The sequence below is a fragment of the Agaricus bisporus genome (genome assembly GCF_000300575.1).
Source record: "Agaricus bisporus var. bisporus H97 unplaced genomic scaffold AGABI2scaffold_9, whole genome shotgun sequence".
NCBI classification, from domain to species: Eukaryota; Fungi; Basidiomycota; class Agaricomycetes; order Agaricales; family Agaricaceae; genus Agaricus; species Agaricus bisporus.
This window is the reverse complement of record NW_006267372.1, coordinates 232,262-245,447: the sequence shown is the minus strand read 5'-3', so window position 1 is coordinate 245,447 and position 13,186 is coordinate 232,262. Positions and strand designations below refer to the sequence as shown.

Here is a 13,186-nt window from a genome sequence, read left to right as displayed (position 1 = left end):
TACAGAAAATCTTAATTACAAACGGTATCTCGACCGCACAATGCATGCATAATAACGAGTACAGGCGAAGCAAAGCAGAAAAAGAAAAAGACAAGATTCTCACTCGGCCTCCCTAAGAAGTGGCCTTTCAATCGCACCCGCAACACCGTCTTCATCTCCATCATCCCCCTCAATATCCAAGGTATCGATATCCAAATCCCCATCGTCATACTTTTTCGCAATCAGAGCTCTCAATCTAGTTATCATCTCCTCACTATCCTTCCTCGCTTGTAACTTCCTTTCAGAATCGTATGTCGAAGGTAAATCTGCATCAACGGGAACATTGGGATCCCAATCAATTTTTTTGCCTTTCCATCCGCCACCAAGGTGTATGTAATTCATGAATCCTCGCCAAAGTGGATCAAGAGAGAGTAGAATTGGGTTTCCGATTACAATTAAAAGTGCTTGAGCACGAGTGACGGCAACTAAGACAAAGAATAAGAATGGATTTTTTATTAAAAGAAGAGCAACTAGACCATTGAAGCGACGTCGGTCAGCAACAAACCCGAGTGATCTGCGTATGTCAGCTGTGACATAGTGCTCATTACTTCGGACAGTAGACATAATGATAACACGTCTTTCCTATGAGATAAAATTTCAATGCTCATATACGCCTGGATAAAGGGGTATAAACTCACTTGACCCTGGAATTGTTCAACGCTTCCGACCGTTATATCCTCAAGCTTGCGGTCCTTATCAAGAAGCTGTTTGATCTTTATCCTCTGTCCATGGTATGGCGTTATGACGCCGATATCCTGTGCACCTATCCCACATTCAGCAATAGCTTTTGTGTTAGACGATCCGTGACACGTACGAACTCCCTTTTTCCTATCATTCACCAGCGACAGACAGTATTTGCTGACCAATATAGCCTCATCGGGGTTGAAGAACGAAGGGGACCTCTTCTCTTGTTGATCTTTTCCAACCACGCCATGGAAAATGATGGGAAATCCTTTCGTAGGGACTTCCTCCCAATTTTCAAGACTTCGAACCAATGCATTGTCTCCACAGGATCGTAACTCTGAATTGTAAAACTGCGTGTTCGGAAACTGAAGAATAGCGGGGTGTGAGCGGAAGTTCTTGACGAGCTTAGCGATGCTGTATGGTGAACGTTAGTTCCATGAAACGATAAAACATGATAGAAAGTACACTAACGTCACACCGCGTCCACCGGGATTAGAATCCTCCCCTTCGATATTATATAGAGGCAAAGTCATCAGCCTCGCCAGGTAACTCTGCGACAATTTCAACAACCTTGCCGTACCCGAGTTGACAATCGGACCAAGTTGCTGATTATCACCTGCAAGTACAACATTCGTATCCTTTCCAGCAATGCTCTTAATCGGGACCATAACCTCTGGCTCTTTCCCTTGTCCAGCTTCATCAATAAAAATATGAGTAAAATGGCCACGTTTAAGGCCTAGACTCGCCGGGACACTACCAGAAAGACATGTCGACACAACGATGCGATATTTGGCCAATTGTTCAAGTTCTGGAATAGCGAATACTCTATTTCCGTTGATAAGGCAGAAAGGATGGATCGTAGTGGGAGTGTCTTTGACCTCACGGACGAGAGCATTAAGTCGAAATACGACTGAGGGAGCGAGATGCATTAACTTTTGAGTGAGGGTGTCTGCTGCGGAATTGCTAGGAGCGCATGCAAGGATACGACTTTCTGGGTTTGCGGTTATGATTTGTTGCATCGCTTCTACTAGCGTGACGGTCTTTCCGGTACCAGGACTAGGGGGGAAATAGTTAGTCTGATGATATGATACGATGAAATTCGCGGAATCGCATACGGTCCAAAGACAATGAATGGAGCGCTTCCGGGGCTCATATTCATAATCGCAGCAACAGCTCCCAATTGCTCGTCATCATCCTTCAGCTGTCTGTTGAACAACACCAGATCCTCCTTTTGAGAAGAAGTCGGCAGCCGATTATTACGTATATGCTCAGGATCAGGGAACAATAGCCTCTTTGGATTAAAGCCATTCTTCAAGATATGATACATCCTCCGGTATGGAATCCGATTGAAGACGAACTGCACATCGAATTTCGTACCGCGGTATGTATTGAAGTCGTCGCCGAAGCGGAGGCTAACCCGTTCGAGAAAAACTTTGTGTACGCGACCTTCGTGCCATTTACGTTCGGTTCCGTCGCCACCTTCACCAGCGCGACTTATTAGGATATAATCACCAGTGAGTACTGATGGACGTCCTTCGGCGAGACCCTTAACTTCCAAACTGCAATGTTGTTAGCTACAGTTTCATCAGGTATTCTAAACACTCTTACTCGTATCGAGGATAGTTGGGCTTAATTTCCGCATCAGGCATCGCATAGGTCAATAAATCTTGCCTACGCGTCTTTAAAACTCGACATTCGCAAACAGAGGAGAATCAATGGCTCACCTCATTTGTTCTTCTTCCACGTACAAGATATAAAGGAACCAGTCACCATATGTTTGAACATTAAACTCCCGAGGCATCAATCTCCTGATATTTTGCACTGCATTTCCAGATTGCTTTCCGAATGCCGCGTCAATAACATATGCCGGTATTTCGTACTTGGGTAATTTTTCCCTCCAACGCGTCTTTGTCCACTCCGGGGGTCGAGTTGAAGGAATAATTCTTCCTGTAAGATCCATAGTTGGCCCCTTATTCCGAGTATACGGAGCCTCTGGCCCGAGTCGATCGTGAAGCTCAGGATCTCCAATAGTTGCGAACAGTTTACGCGTAATGAGAAAAACATTTTTGGGGTGTGAGTGAACGAAGAGTAATTCGAGTGTACCCTCGTATCTTCCAACGTCAGATGCTACGAAGCGTATCCTCACCGTCCGAGGAACGTTGGGTCGAACGAGATGAGATTTGCCTTTCAGACGTGCAGTAAAACTGTATAAAACAAAACGAAACAAAACGTCACCTCAGTGTCCCTTAGCAAAAGAAATAAATGGATAAATCAACGTACAACTTATCCAGCCCTTCTCTTTCGGTAACACGACAAGCTCCAAACGAAATAGGATGTTCATTTGTATTTTTCACTTCAACTTCAACCTCCACGATTGTATCGGGCAACACAACAGCAAAATCAACTCCAGTCTTCCAATTCACTTCAACTCCACCTTTATCCTGCTCATTTCCAATTACAGTATCTTGATAATCGCGGATTCGTTCTTGCTGCGTATGACCGTCCATGTGTATGTCATACTGTGATGCAAGAATAAATTTCCTACACCTTGGACACCGCCTCGTGTCTTGCAGAGTACCGGCTGTACCAATGGTATTGGGAGGAGGCTAAACGAGGGGAAACCGCGGTTATTATTGAGAAGTTTAGGGAGACCAAAGATAGCAAAGGGATTGGCAAGGGAAGAAAGAAAGACAAGGACTCACCGGGACATTGCCTTCCCGCAGCGACCCAACTGCCTCTCTGCTTGCCTGAAGTTCAGCCAACAAAAACCTATGCCTCTTCCCTCTTTGATGACCTCTCAAGTTGTCTTGTTGAATAGCCAGACCACAAGGACATCCTACGATATCATGCCTAAACTTACACCTCTCCCCCCAGGGGCAATTGCCGACAATGATATGGCGGCAATATCCCGGTTGTAGGGACATGTTCTTGAAGTATGGTTATACGAGAGAAGAGAAGTGCGCCTGAAGTATGGTTAGAAAAAGGCAGTGGAAAGGCGGGGTTGTTGAGGAAGAGAACGGGAATGGTTGAAGAAGAAGAAGCGCGCAAAAAACGTGTTCACCGGGCACCCCCTACACAGCCAAACAGTTGACCGCAGTCATTGCAACACACCATTCGAAATGACTATAAAGTAGAAATGAGATCAGTCTCCTTTCGGAGTTAAATATCAATTTAATTCGAAATATCCGACATCCTATTCCGATCCTACTCGTCATTTTTGATATACACTTCTCCATTACAATCATTGGTCCGAAATGCAACAATCAATCAAGCAAGGGCAATTTGCAAAAGAAAATACATAAAAAAAAATTCGGTATCTCCTTTGTTAACTTATAACCGTCTCGACAATCACAAAGGCGCTGTCTCCCTCCTCAGCCACTCCAAAGCCCGTTTATCATGTTTCAACAGTGGCGAAACCTTTTCCCAAACTTGAGCATGATAATTGTCAACCCATTTCTTCTCATTGACATTCAATAATTCCATATCCATTAATTTCTTGTGCATGGGACACCTTAAAACGAAAATGTTCAGATTCATCTCAGAGGGGGATGGCTGTGTGGAAGGGCGTACATGGTAACACTTTCAAATCCGAGAAACCCTTTATTTGCGAAGTTATTCGCAAGTTTAACGTCCTTGACGAGGACGATGTTCTCAAGCCGAACGCCATATTGACCATCCTCGTAATAACCCGGTTCGTTCGATAAAGTCATCCCGGCTTTAAGAGGAACGGCGTTATAAGCTGCAGAGAAGGGTTGTTATTTTTTCCAATTTAAATATATCAATTACTGTTATATCAACTTACCAATACGCACGCCGACACCATGTGGACCTTCATGTACATTCAAAAAGTGACCAACACCATGTCCAGTTCCGTGGCTAACAAATTTACAATCCACCATCAGTTATCTCACTCGCGCATAGATAAAAACAATTTGCTTACCGGTAATCAAGACCATCCTGCCATAGATGCCTCCTTGCCCACGAATCTCTAAAATACACTTCAGGAAGACGCCATAAAGGAAGACAATTAAGAATCACATTACGAAACCTGTCGTCCCAGTAGGGAACACTGCCGTATCAATTGCGATGTGACCTTGCAATACTCGCGTAAAGGCATTTTTCTCGGCCTTTGTCGGGGTACCAAAGTGCTAATTGAACCCAATGAGCGACTTGTGTCGAACGCAATGATTTACCCTTACCCAAGTTCGGGTGACATCAGTGGTGCCGTCCAAGTATTGTCCTGTATAGATCAGCATGAGATTAAAGCCTTCTGCATCAAAGATCAGAATCGAACCTCCGGAATCACAAAGATAAATCTGGTTACAAGCTCAGCCAAATCCTTTCACTTTCAATTTCATACTTACCTGATCCTTCCTGATGACCGCACAATCTTCCGGATCGGGTGAATAATGTATTACAGCTAAAATGTTCAAGGTGAGATAATCACAAACTTGCCTATCCAAGGCCGAATCAACTCACCGCCATTGGGACCAGTAGAAGAGATCGTTTCAAACGAGAGTCCCTTGAACAAGTCCAACTCCCTAACAAACAAAACGATTAGCGTGACTCCAAAACAAATTAACAGCAAAACTCACGAACGAAAGTTTCTCAATTGATCAGCGCCTTGACTCTCGTTCAATACGACACCATTCTCCAATTGCTCTTCCAACCAGGCAAAGTATCTCGCAAGCGCAACACCATCTCTGATGTGCGATTGTCTGAATCCTTCTAATTCTGTGGCATTCTTGATAGCTTTAAGGTCATTCAGAGGCGATCGAGCAATCAGATAGCAATCTTTTCCTATTGCCTCGGTGACTGCCAGAGATGCTCTATCTCCCACCCAGATTGGCTAAAGATATATGTAAAAGACACGACTTGGAATCAAGCGGGGAGGAAACATACATTCTCCTTATCGAGCTGAAGACCGCCCGCGAGCTCATTCAAAGTAGGTAGGAACTCCTCATATGGATGTAAATCGGTAACCCCGTCGAGGTATTTGTGTGCACCTTGGTCGAGCTGGTTGGCATTCACAAACAAGCTGACCTTGTTCTCCGTCACAACTGCATACGAGAAGAAGACTACGCAGATACTTGAGAACTCAAACATCCAGAATAAAATCCAAAATGCATGTCGTACCAGGATTAAAATCGATGTCTGAACCGCGAAGGTTGAACAACCAAGCAACTTCGTCAAGCATCGTGACCACCATTGCTTTGGCTTTCTTCTTCTTCATTTCTTCTCGAACTTTCGCAATCTTGTCAGCAGAAGATTGACCTTTTATGACATTAATCGTGAACAAGAGTATTAGACAAGCCGAATATAACTTACCCGAGTATTTCTCGTCCAGGTGGATGACAGGATTGAGTCGCCTAGCAGGGCGATCGCTCCAAACTTCATCAACGAGATTCTTTGTCACAGAAACAAGCTTTGAGCCGTTCGGCTCAAGATGTTTGTGCAGCGATTCCGCGTCCTCTGCAGGATATGTATGATATCAGGATGACAGCCGGAGTGAATGAGATGAGTGGACGTACGGGCAGCGATCAAGGTTGCATCGACTCCGATTTTGCTATTCTTGGGCAATTTCTGTCGTTGGGGGGCTCATGAGCGGTGTGCCAGATATCATCAACGTCTGAATCCACCTTATACAGGAATTCCTGCCATGTCGGAACATCTGGGATCTCCTGATCTATAAGATGAAGTATAGATAAGGGTTGAACGTACCTGGCAAACCCTGCTTCATCAGAGTCCAATTCCTGCAAAAAATAGGTGTAGCATCCCTTCGTGTTCGTGGATAGACCGGGACCTACGAATCTAGCTGTTTCTCGGCTTGTAAAAAGTACCTTCCATCAGTGAAGAGATAAGCTTCTGTGAGTGTAACAATCGCGCAGCCTAGTCAAGCATTAGCACCAGTCAACTGCCAAGCTCGCGGGATGACACACCAGCGGATCCGTTGAACCCAGAAATGTATGCCCTCCTGCTGTCACATTCAGCCAGATACTCGCTCGAGTCTACAAAACAGCGTAATTAAAGGCTCCGAATACTTCGATGATCCGAAGTCACGTACGTTGGTCTTCACTTGGTACGACATATGCATCGACACTGGCATCTCCCTCCCTCATCAACCTCCTGATGTTCTGGAGGCGCAGCGTTGTATTGACAGGGTGCATTCCTTTTTTCGCATCCATATCGTTCGTCAAAGTTGTCCTGGTAGTTGAAGTTCCAGCCTTCCTTGAGGTTGAGGCGAATGGTCTCGTGGGCGGTGCAAATTTAGGGGTGGGATAGGAGCTGGAAGTCGGGAGCGAGGGCGGTGGAAAGTTTATAGGTCTGCGAGCACGCAATGCAGCTGAGAACCTGACACAGACTGGTGACCAAACATGGCCAGAATGTCTCCACATGACAACAGTCCAAGTATTTCCGCGTGGATAAAATCTTTCTGCTTTTGTACGTAAGAATTCCGGCTCGCTACTGATGTCCATTGTCCAGTCAACTTATATCAACTACAAAATATCCACGACGATGACAGAGATCCTGAGTAATTACTCGACCGATTTCCTCATTGAAGCACCGAATTTCTACGTCCCGACAACTCCCTTTGTCAACATCATATGTATCGTCGTCAGGATCTCGCTTCACGTTGATTTTCCTGCTTTTTACCCCTACTTCGCTTTGAAATTCTCCCCACGGGTAGCTGAAAAGGCTTATACGGCTCGGTGTAATCATCGTAACACCTAGAAAAAGCCCGAGAATGGACCGACCAGCAAACGTGGGCATGTATTTCTCGATCGTCCTGTTCATCGGCGGAGCACCATCATGCGGAATCCAAGCTACTACCATCTGTCTGGGTGCATTACCGAAAACAGCTATGCTCGATTCCTGGCCGAAATACCATTTGGACATGTTCAAAAATCCTCTAACCATAGGGAAGCCTGGGATTTCGAGGACATGGGACGATGCCAATGTCTTGCTTTCATTCGAAGCAATTAGTAGAGGGTCAGGATATATGACGACTTTGTTAGCGCCACAGACAACAATTCTACCATCGGGAAGAATATTGAAGCGCAACGTCTAACAAGTTCGGTGAGCTACACAATGAGAGAAAGAATTCGGGCTTACATTATAGAAGTATTGGTAAAAGTCAACAAGTGTCACTTCATTAGCCGCGGATGAGCCATTCTCGTAATTAAGGATATCCAATACTGCTGAATGATCTGGTGGATCTGGCTTCCTTGGAGCCATACCGCCGCTCCTTGCAATATAAGGAAGTTGATAGAAATATTGCCCTCGTATGCCTTCAAGTGAATACCTAGGAATACTCCCTTGGTACTGATGAAGAGGCTCCGCTACAAGTTTTGCAGAGGAATCGTGTCCGACCAGATCAATTTTGCAAAAATGAGCCTGGTAGCCTCGGTCGTTAGCTTCTCCTACACGTTCGTCTTAGCAGTGAGGGTGTGGTGGAAGGCCTCGCAAACGAACTCACGATCATATGCATGCCAATATAAGATTGCAACTCTCAAAGTTAGTCGAGGCGATTTTGTATCTCTCCATATGACAAATTGCGTTCTGATGCGATCCGGGGTTACATCTTCCAAAACGATGAGCGACTGTGCTTCGGGACGAAGTGCATCGCAATCGGCATAGCATATGTTGCCGGGATATTTCGCACTGGCAAACAACAACCACCGGCCCCCAGGAAGTAATACACTTGCTTCTGCATCATCTGTTCCCGGAATATAGTGGCGCGTCGTAATACGGGAAACCGAGCGGTAACACTGGCGTGCTTTGTGACGACGAACAGTCCAATCCTTTAACTCTTGCGTTGTATAATCTTCGAGAGGTTCTTCCATCTTGGAAATATGTGGTTGCGATTGGGTTTTATGAACGAAACGCACCCATATAGGCCGCGATTTTAAGATAGTACTGAAGTGCTTGCACGCCTTGTCATTCATCAGCACTTCAAGGATATACAGGTGGTTGGACAGATATGCGTACGTACAAGGCTAAGCGAGAGGACATCCTTGATGTCCAGGCGAGCGACAATGTCGTCGCGCAGATTCACCGGCAGGTCAAGAATGCTCGCCATTTGATGCAACATGGCAGCCAATTTGACTGGAGTTTAACTACTAGAAGCTCTAGAGAAGTAAGTTCATCAATTGTCGTGGAAGTGGATGCAGGTGAATTTCTACTCGCCTATGGTGTGGCGGCGTGGGGAAAGTGACGATGGACATTGAAACCCTGGTCCTAGTTTATTTTTACTACAAGTAACAATGCTTGACTCGCCACAATTTATAAAAATCGACGGTGTTACGATGGTGTGATTGAGAAACGAGTGGGACTTTGACATATGTCCTCGTTGAACTCCTCCTAGTATTTAGTTGAATTGAATTGTTACTCTAACCTTCCTTCTAATCCTCCTTCTCTTCTAATCCTGTACGAAACTCCCGCCTCATATTTAGATGCTAAATTCCTGACATACTATTCTTGCCCGGATGATGATCTATTCAAATGCGGACCCGGATACACATCTTCTGGTGAGATCCTGTATTGACTGTTTCAACTGAGTTGGTTCCGAACAATGATTCAGGCAAATAAATGTAGAGCCCATATTGGACGCCAAAACGAGAAATGAAGCTATATGTTTCATCTAACGAGCTTGACTCGATGAGGACCCATAAAATATCCATTCACCATATTTATACAAGTTGATAAAGATGATACAATCTCAATCAGATTAATTTCTAAGGGGAGGACCTGGGGAGAACCGAGCAATGGCACAAAGCTGGTGATACTGATATCCTATTGATACCTCATTTCCATAAATCAGCATAGGGGAACCGTCCACATGTTCTTCGCTCGGTTCAGTAACCCATTCTACCTCCAGGCTTGGAACGGATGGCCTTGCGGTAACGATGGAGCGAAATTCACCAAATACTATTGGCACGTCCGGAATTATCTCACTTGGAATCTCTTGCCATACCAACCATGCGCCTCTATCCACGATCCTTTCCACAACGTCTTGATTATAGCTTTCATCACCATCAATAATGTTGCGAGTCAGAATACGAAAGGGACAATACAGGTCCTCCTCATCCTCGCGATATAACAGGAAGAAATCATAGTGAATCCCGAGTTCTTTGAACACTTTGATGAGGACTGCGTCAATGCCTTTCAATTTCAGGGCATCCATTCGGTGGATTGCTGCCTCGAATGGATAAGCGTGTTCAAGGCCAAAACCAAGGACGGGGTGAGCATCTCTAATAACAGCATCTTCCATGACCCTTCTTAATTCGGTTTTAAATGGGTGTTCCAATTTCGAATCATTTGAAATACGAGCGGAGGGAGCACGCCTCGACGGGTCGAAGTATAGATTGAAGGTCACTGTAACCCTATACCCAGATGATACTCGGGCGACTTCATGCTCAACGTCGCTGAAAAATGCAACATACGCCACAGAAGCTGCAGGTGCATCGTCAATTAGAGCCTGGCCATTAAAGACGAGTTCACGACCCCGGTGCCTGAGCAGGAGTTCTCCGCCCTCATGCTTGAAAGGCAAAACAACAACAAGAGAACCAAACATATTTTCATCACGAGGGGTGTCCTTGTGGGTCTTAAAGAACGAGCCCTGTCCTTGGAGAGTGTCAGCAAGCTGACAAAATATTTACAAAGATAGAAGTTTCACCATACACATTGAGCTTGTAGGATTCGAAACGGATACCGCTGTTGAGGGTTTCCCATGGGAAAAGAGCTGCTGCAAGCTGATTGGCAAAGTTACTCTTATCAGAGGGATTGAAACGCCAGGCAAATCTGTCGCCGTCCAATTTTCCGGCCTTGCGATAAGTCTCATCAAGGACATCCTCCTTGTTGAATCCAAAAGTCGCCGGTTGGCACACGTTACTAAGATTTCTGACCTCATCTTGATTGTTCAAACCCAATTTGAGAGACCTTCATCAGATTGTGTGTTCACCAACAATTAGACGCTTGTGGTAAAAGACTGTTTGTCACCTTGGAACTCCGTCTTCTGTTTCGTAAAAGAGAGTTTTTTCAGGCTCTGATAGAGATATAACATTCGAAGTCCAGGGCTCATGCAAATTATGCTTGTCGACGAGAGAATCTCGGAGTGTTTGAATCGTGATATCGTCTGTTGATGTGCTCATGGGAGTAAGTAAGTGTCTCTTGTCTCACTCGTCCTCGACCATTTGAAAACCTGAATAATTATTAATAATTATTAATATTTGGCCCGTCACTTAAGTTAACATGCTCCCTGCCGACCTCCTCCTTGACCTCCGCATTAACCTTTCAACAAGCTATGTATGTCATTTTCACTTTATAATTGATTACGAGGAAAGTCCTTTCATGGATGCCAGAGGACGACGAGGAGAGGAATGATTTTATTCGTCATATTTACATCCGTACTACACACCCATCGGCGTCGTTGTTAAACTCTCAACTTTCATGTGAGGACTCAACAAAAGTCAAGTCCGGGTTCACCTTGTCATAGTTTAATACGCTCAGCAGATGAATGGTTCTCTGTGGAGTTATTACCTGCAACCTGGAAGAAATGATAAGTCCCATTCGGAACCTTGAACTCTATGATTGATAAGAGAGTCGACATGAGTACTGTCATTCTCTTCGTCAAGAACGATGGCTAACGAAGAAACAAGTCTCCTTATACTCATGACTTTACAACATCAAATATAGTTGTGTCACCAAATGTCTTTCTCTGAACCACCATTCGACCAGTCCCCTCATCAAAAGCCCGTATTCTGTCGCCACAAACATCTTTGACGCTAAACCTCCTTGCCACAATGTTTTCTTTTTCCCCAGTTTCCGACCTAGGATAGTTGAGCGTCCACACATCATACCCCCTAGTCTTGCTTTTTAGGATGACAACCGTACTCCCAAGGCAGACGAACAACTGCACTAATGGGTTTTCTTTTACTGCTATTTGATCTGCACCCGAGATAGACGAAACTCTTGGCTTTTCGCGAGCATCATGTGGAATCAGGATTGCATTTCTGAAACTAGACGCTTTCTCCATATTCCAAGGCTCAACTCTGTAAACGATGGTGGTTGAATGCTCGTCAACGTGCAACCCCGACCGAAAATAAGTGAAGGGTTTGCCTAAGGGAAAACTTTCTGGCATTTCTAAAGTGTGTAGCGCGGTCAGATTCTGGGTTCCCTTCCCCGGGACGGAATAAACGAGAATTGACTCTGAGTCACTGGTAGTAACAAACATGTTTCCGGGCAGCATGCAAAGATCGAGCTGGGACACTTATAGTGAGTGCAATGATTCGCGTGTATAGATCAACTCACAAAGGGTGCGCGGAGATCCTTAAGCTTGACCTCATACAAGTCAAGAGAAGACGAAGGGTCCATATAATTAACCACTTGTAGTGATGCTCTTTCTCGTATAAACGGGTTGGAATCCGAATCATCTTTGGGGATAACTTTCAATTGGATGAAATAGTCGTTATTCATGCCTTCGTAGTGAGCATTGCGGTTGATTTTTCCGCTATATTGCCTTCCTTGTCCTCGCGGAGCCGAAACGAGTTTCGCAGCAGAACCGTGACCAACCAAATTGACATCGTAGAACATGACCCAGAATTGGCGCGGGGCTGAAGCATAGTAGGATCGGGATGGATGATCAACTCCCGGCGATGAGTGACTCACAAAAATCTGTCCGCATCTTCTCCCAATGAATCATAGCAACACGAAACGCGAGTCGAGGAGCATCAAGGTCAATCCAAGTAGTAAATCGAAGTAAAGCATTTTGTGTAGGAGCTTCAGTCGAAATCAACTTCTGTGATTCGAGATTTGCAGTATCGCAGTCTACGAAGAACATACTCAAACCCCTGATAAACAATAGCCATCGACCACCAGGAAGCAATTTGACTTCTCCTACACCGGATCTCAACATCCTCCGTTTTTCGAACTGGGCGTCCAAACCCTGCGTGTGAAGTACTTTTTGTGCGTTATGATGTCGTAGAACCCATTCCTTCAATTCCTCTGCTGTATAACTTTCAACAGGTTCTTCCAATTCGGTTATTCCTGGATTTGATTGAAGCTCTTGAGCAAGTTTCAACCAGATATGCCAGGAGCCCATCGCTTTTAGAAGAGACTTGCAGGTCTACGTGGCGGTCTAACGTCGCGAGATGAAATTTCGATAGAACAGAAAACATACACATCGCAATGAAAGAATAGTAGTAAGGTCGACACCATCAGATATCCTATCGAAAATCTCTTGAGGTAGTTTGATTATTGGTTGAGACATGAAACAGCAGGTTGGTCTCAGTTCGATTCTCTAACAGCACTTGACCGACCCAAACATGTGCAGACACAGTTGTACCAATCTATGACCCACACAGAGATTCAACACGACAAGAATGATACAATAAATATTTTACGACCGTCTATACGAGGCAACAGTAACTAGGAAGGCGAATAAGGTATCACTATGGAGTTGTGG

General features: G+C 44.9%; 5 protein-coding genes across 5 annotated transcripts; all 5 read right to left on the bottom strand.

Moving 5' to 3' along the window:
- Positions 1-99: 99 nt before the first annotated feature.
- Positions 100-3,230, bottom strand: AGABI2DRAFT_120505 (hypothetical protein; the record flags this gene model as incomplete). Its single annotated transcript, XM_006463635.1, has 9 exons — positions 100-464; positions 516-621; positions 678-802; positions 854-1,137; positions 1,195-1,779; positions 1,839-2,282; positions 2,332-2,394; positions 2,448-2,927; positions 3,004-3,230. 9 exons carry the CDS (start codon positions 3,228-3,230, stop codon positions 100-102), a joined length of 2,679 nt encoding a protein of 892 aa, XP_006463698.1.
- An 841-nt stretch (positions 3,231-4,071) lies between these two features.
- Positions 4,072-7,115, bottom strand: AGABI2DRAFT_187219 (hypothetical protein; the record flags this gene model as incomplete). The annotated part of the gene is made up of 19 exons (XM_006463634.1): positions 6,788-7,115; positions 6,663-6,731; positions 6,531-6,612; positions 6,445-6,476; positions 6,363-6,394; positions 6,255-6,306; positions 6,052-6,195; positions 5,860-5,997; positions 5,626-5,801; positions 5,319-5,572; positions 5,203-5,264; positions 5,088-5,143; positions 5,018-5,039; positions 4,923-4,963; positions 4,762-4,871; positions 4,664-4,711; positions 4,526-4,599; positions 4,294-4,462; positions 4,072-4,234 (listed from the first exon to the last, which is right to left on the bottom strand). Exons 1-19 carry the CDS (start codon positions 6,906-6,908, stop codon positions 4,072-4,074), a joined length of 1,845 nt encoding a protein of 614 aa, XP_006463697.1. The 5' UTR covers positions 6,909-7,115.
- Positions 7,116-7,281: 166 nt separating this feature from the next.
- Positions 7,282-8,210, bottom strand: AGABI2DRAFT_194446 (hypothetical protein; the record flags this gene model as incomplete). Its single annotated transcript, XM_006463633.1, has 3 exons — positions 8,201-8,210; positions 7,837-8,144; positions 7,282-7,788 (listed from the first exon to the last, which is right to left on the bottom strand). Coding segments are annotated over exons 2-3 (630 nt in total), but the record flags the coding sequence as incomplete, so codon positions are not given.
- A 1,577-nt stretch (positions 8,211-9,787) lies between these two features.
- On the bottom strand, positions 9,788-10,619 carry AGABI2DRAFT_52114 (hypothetical protein; the record flags this gene model as incomplete). The annotated part of the gene is made up of 2 exons (XM_006463632.1): positions 9,788-10,347; positions 10,400-10,619. Coding segments are annotated over 2 exons (780 nt in total), but the record flags the coding sequence as incomplete, so codon positions are not given.
- A 773-nt stretch (positions 10,620-11,392) lies between these two features.
- On the bottom strand, positions 11,393-12,991 carry AGABI2DRAFT_120502 (hypothetical protein; the record flags this gene model as incomplete). The annotated part of the gene is made up of 4 exons (XM_006463631.1): positions 11,393-11,983; positions 12,034-12,335; positions 12,391-12,847; positions 12,902-12,991. The coding sequence occupies 4 exons, from the start codon at positions 12,989-12,991 to the stop codon at positions 11,393-11,395; spliced, it is 1,440 nt and encodes a 479-aa protein (XP_006463694.1).
- Positions 12,992-13,186: the final 195 nt, after the last annotated feature.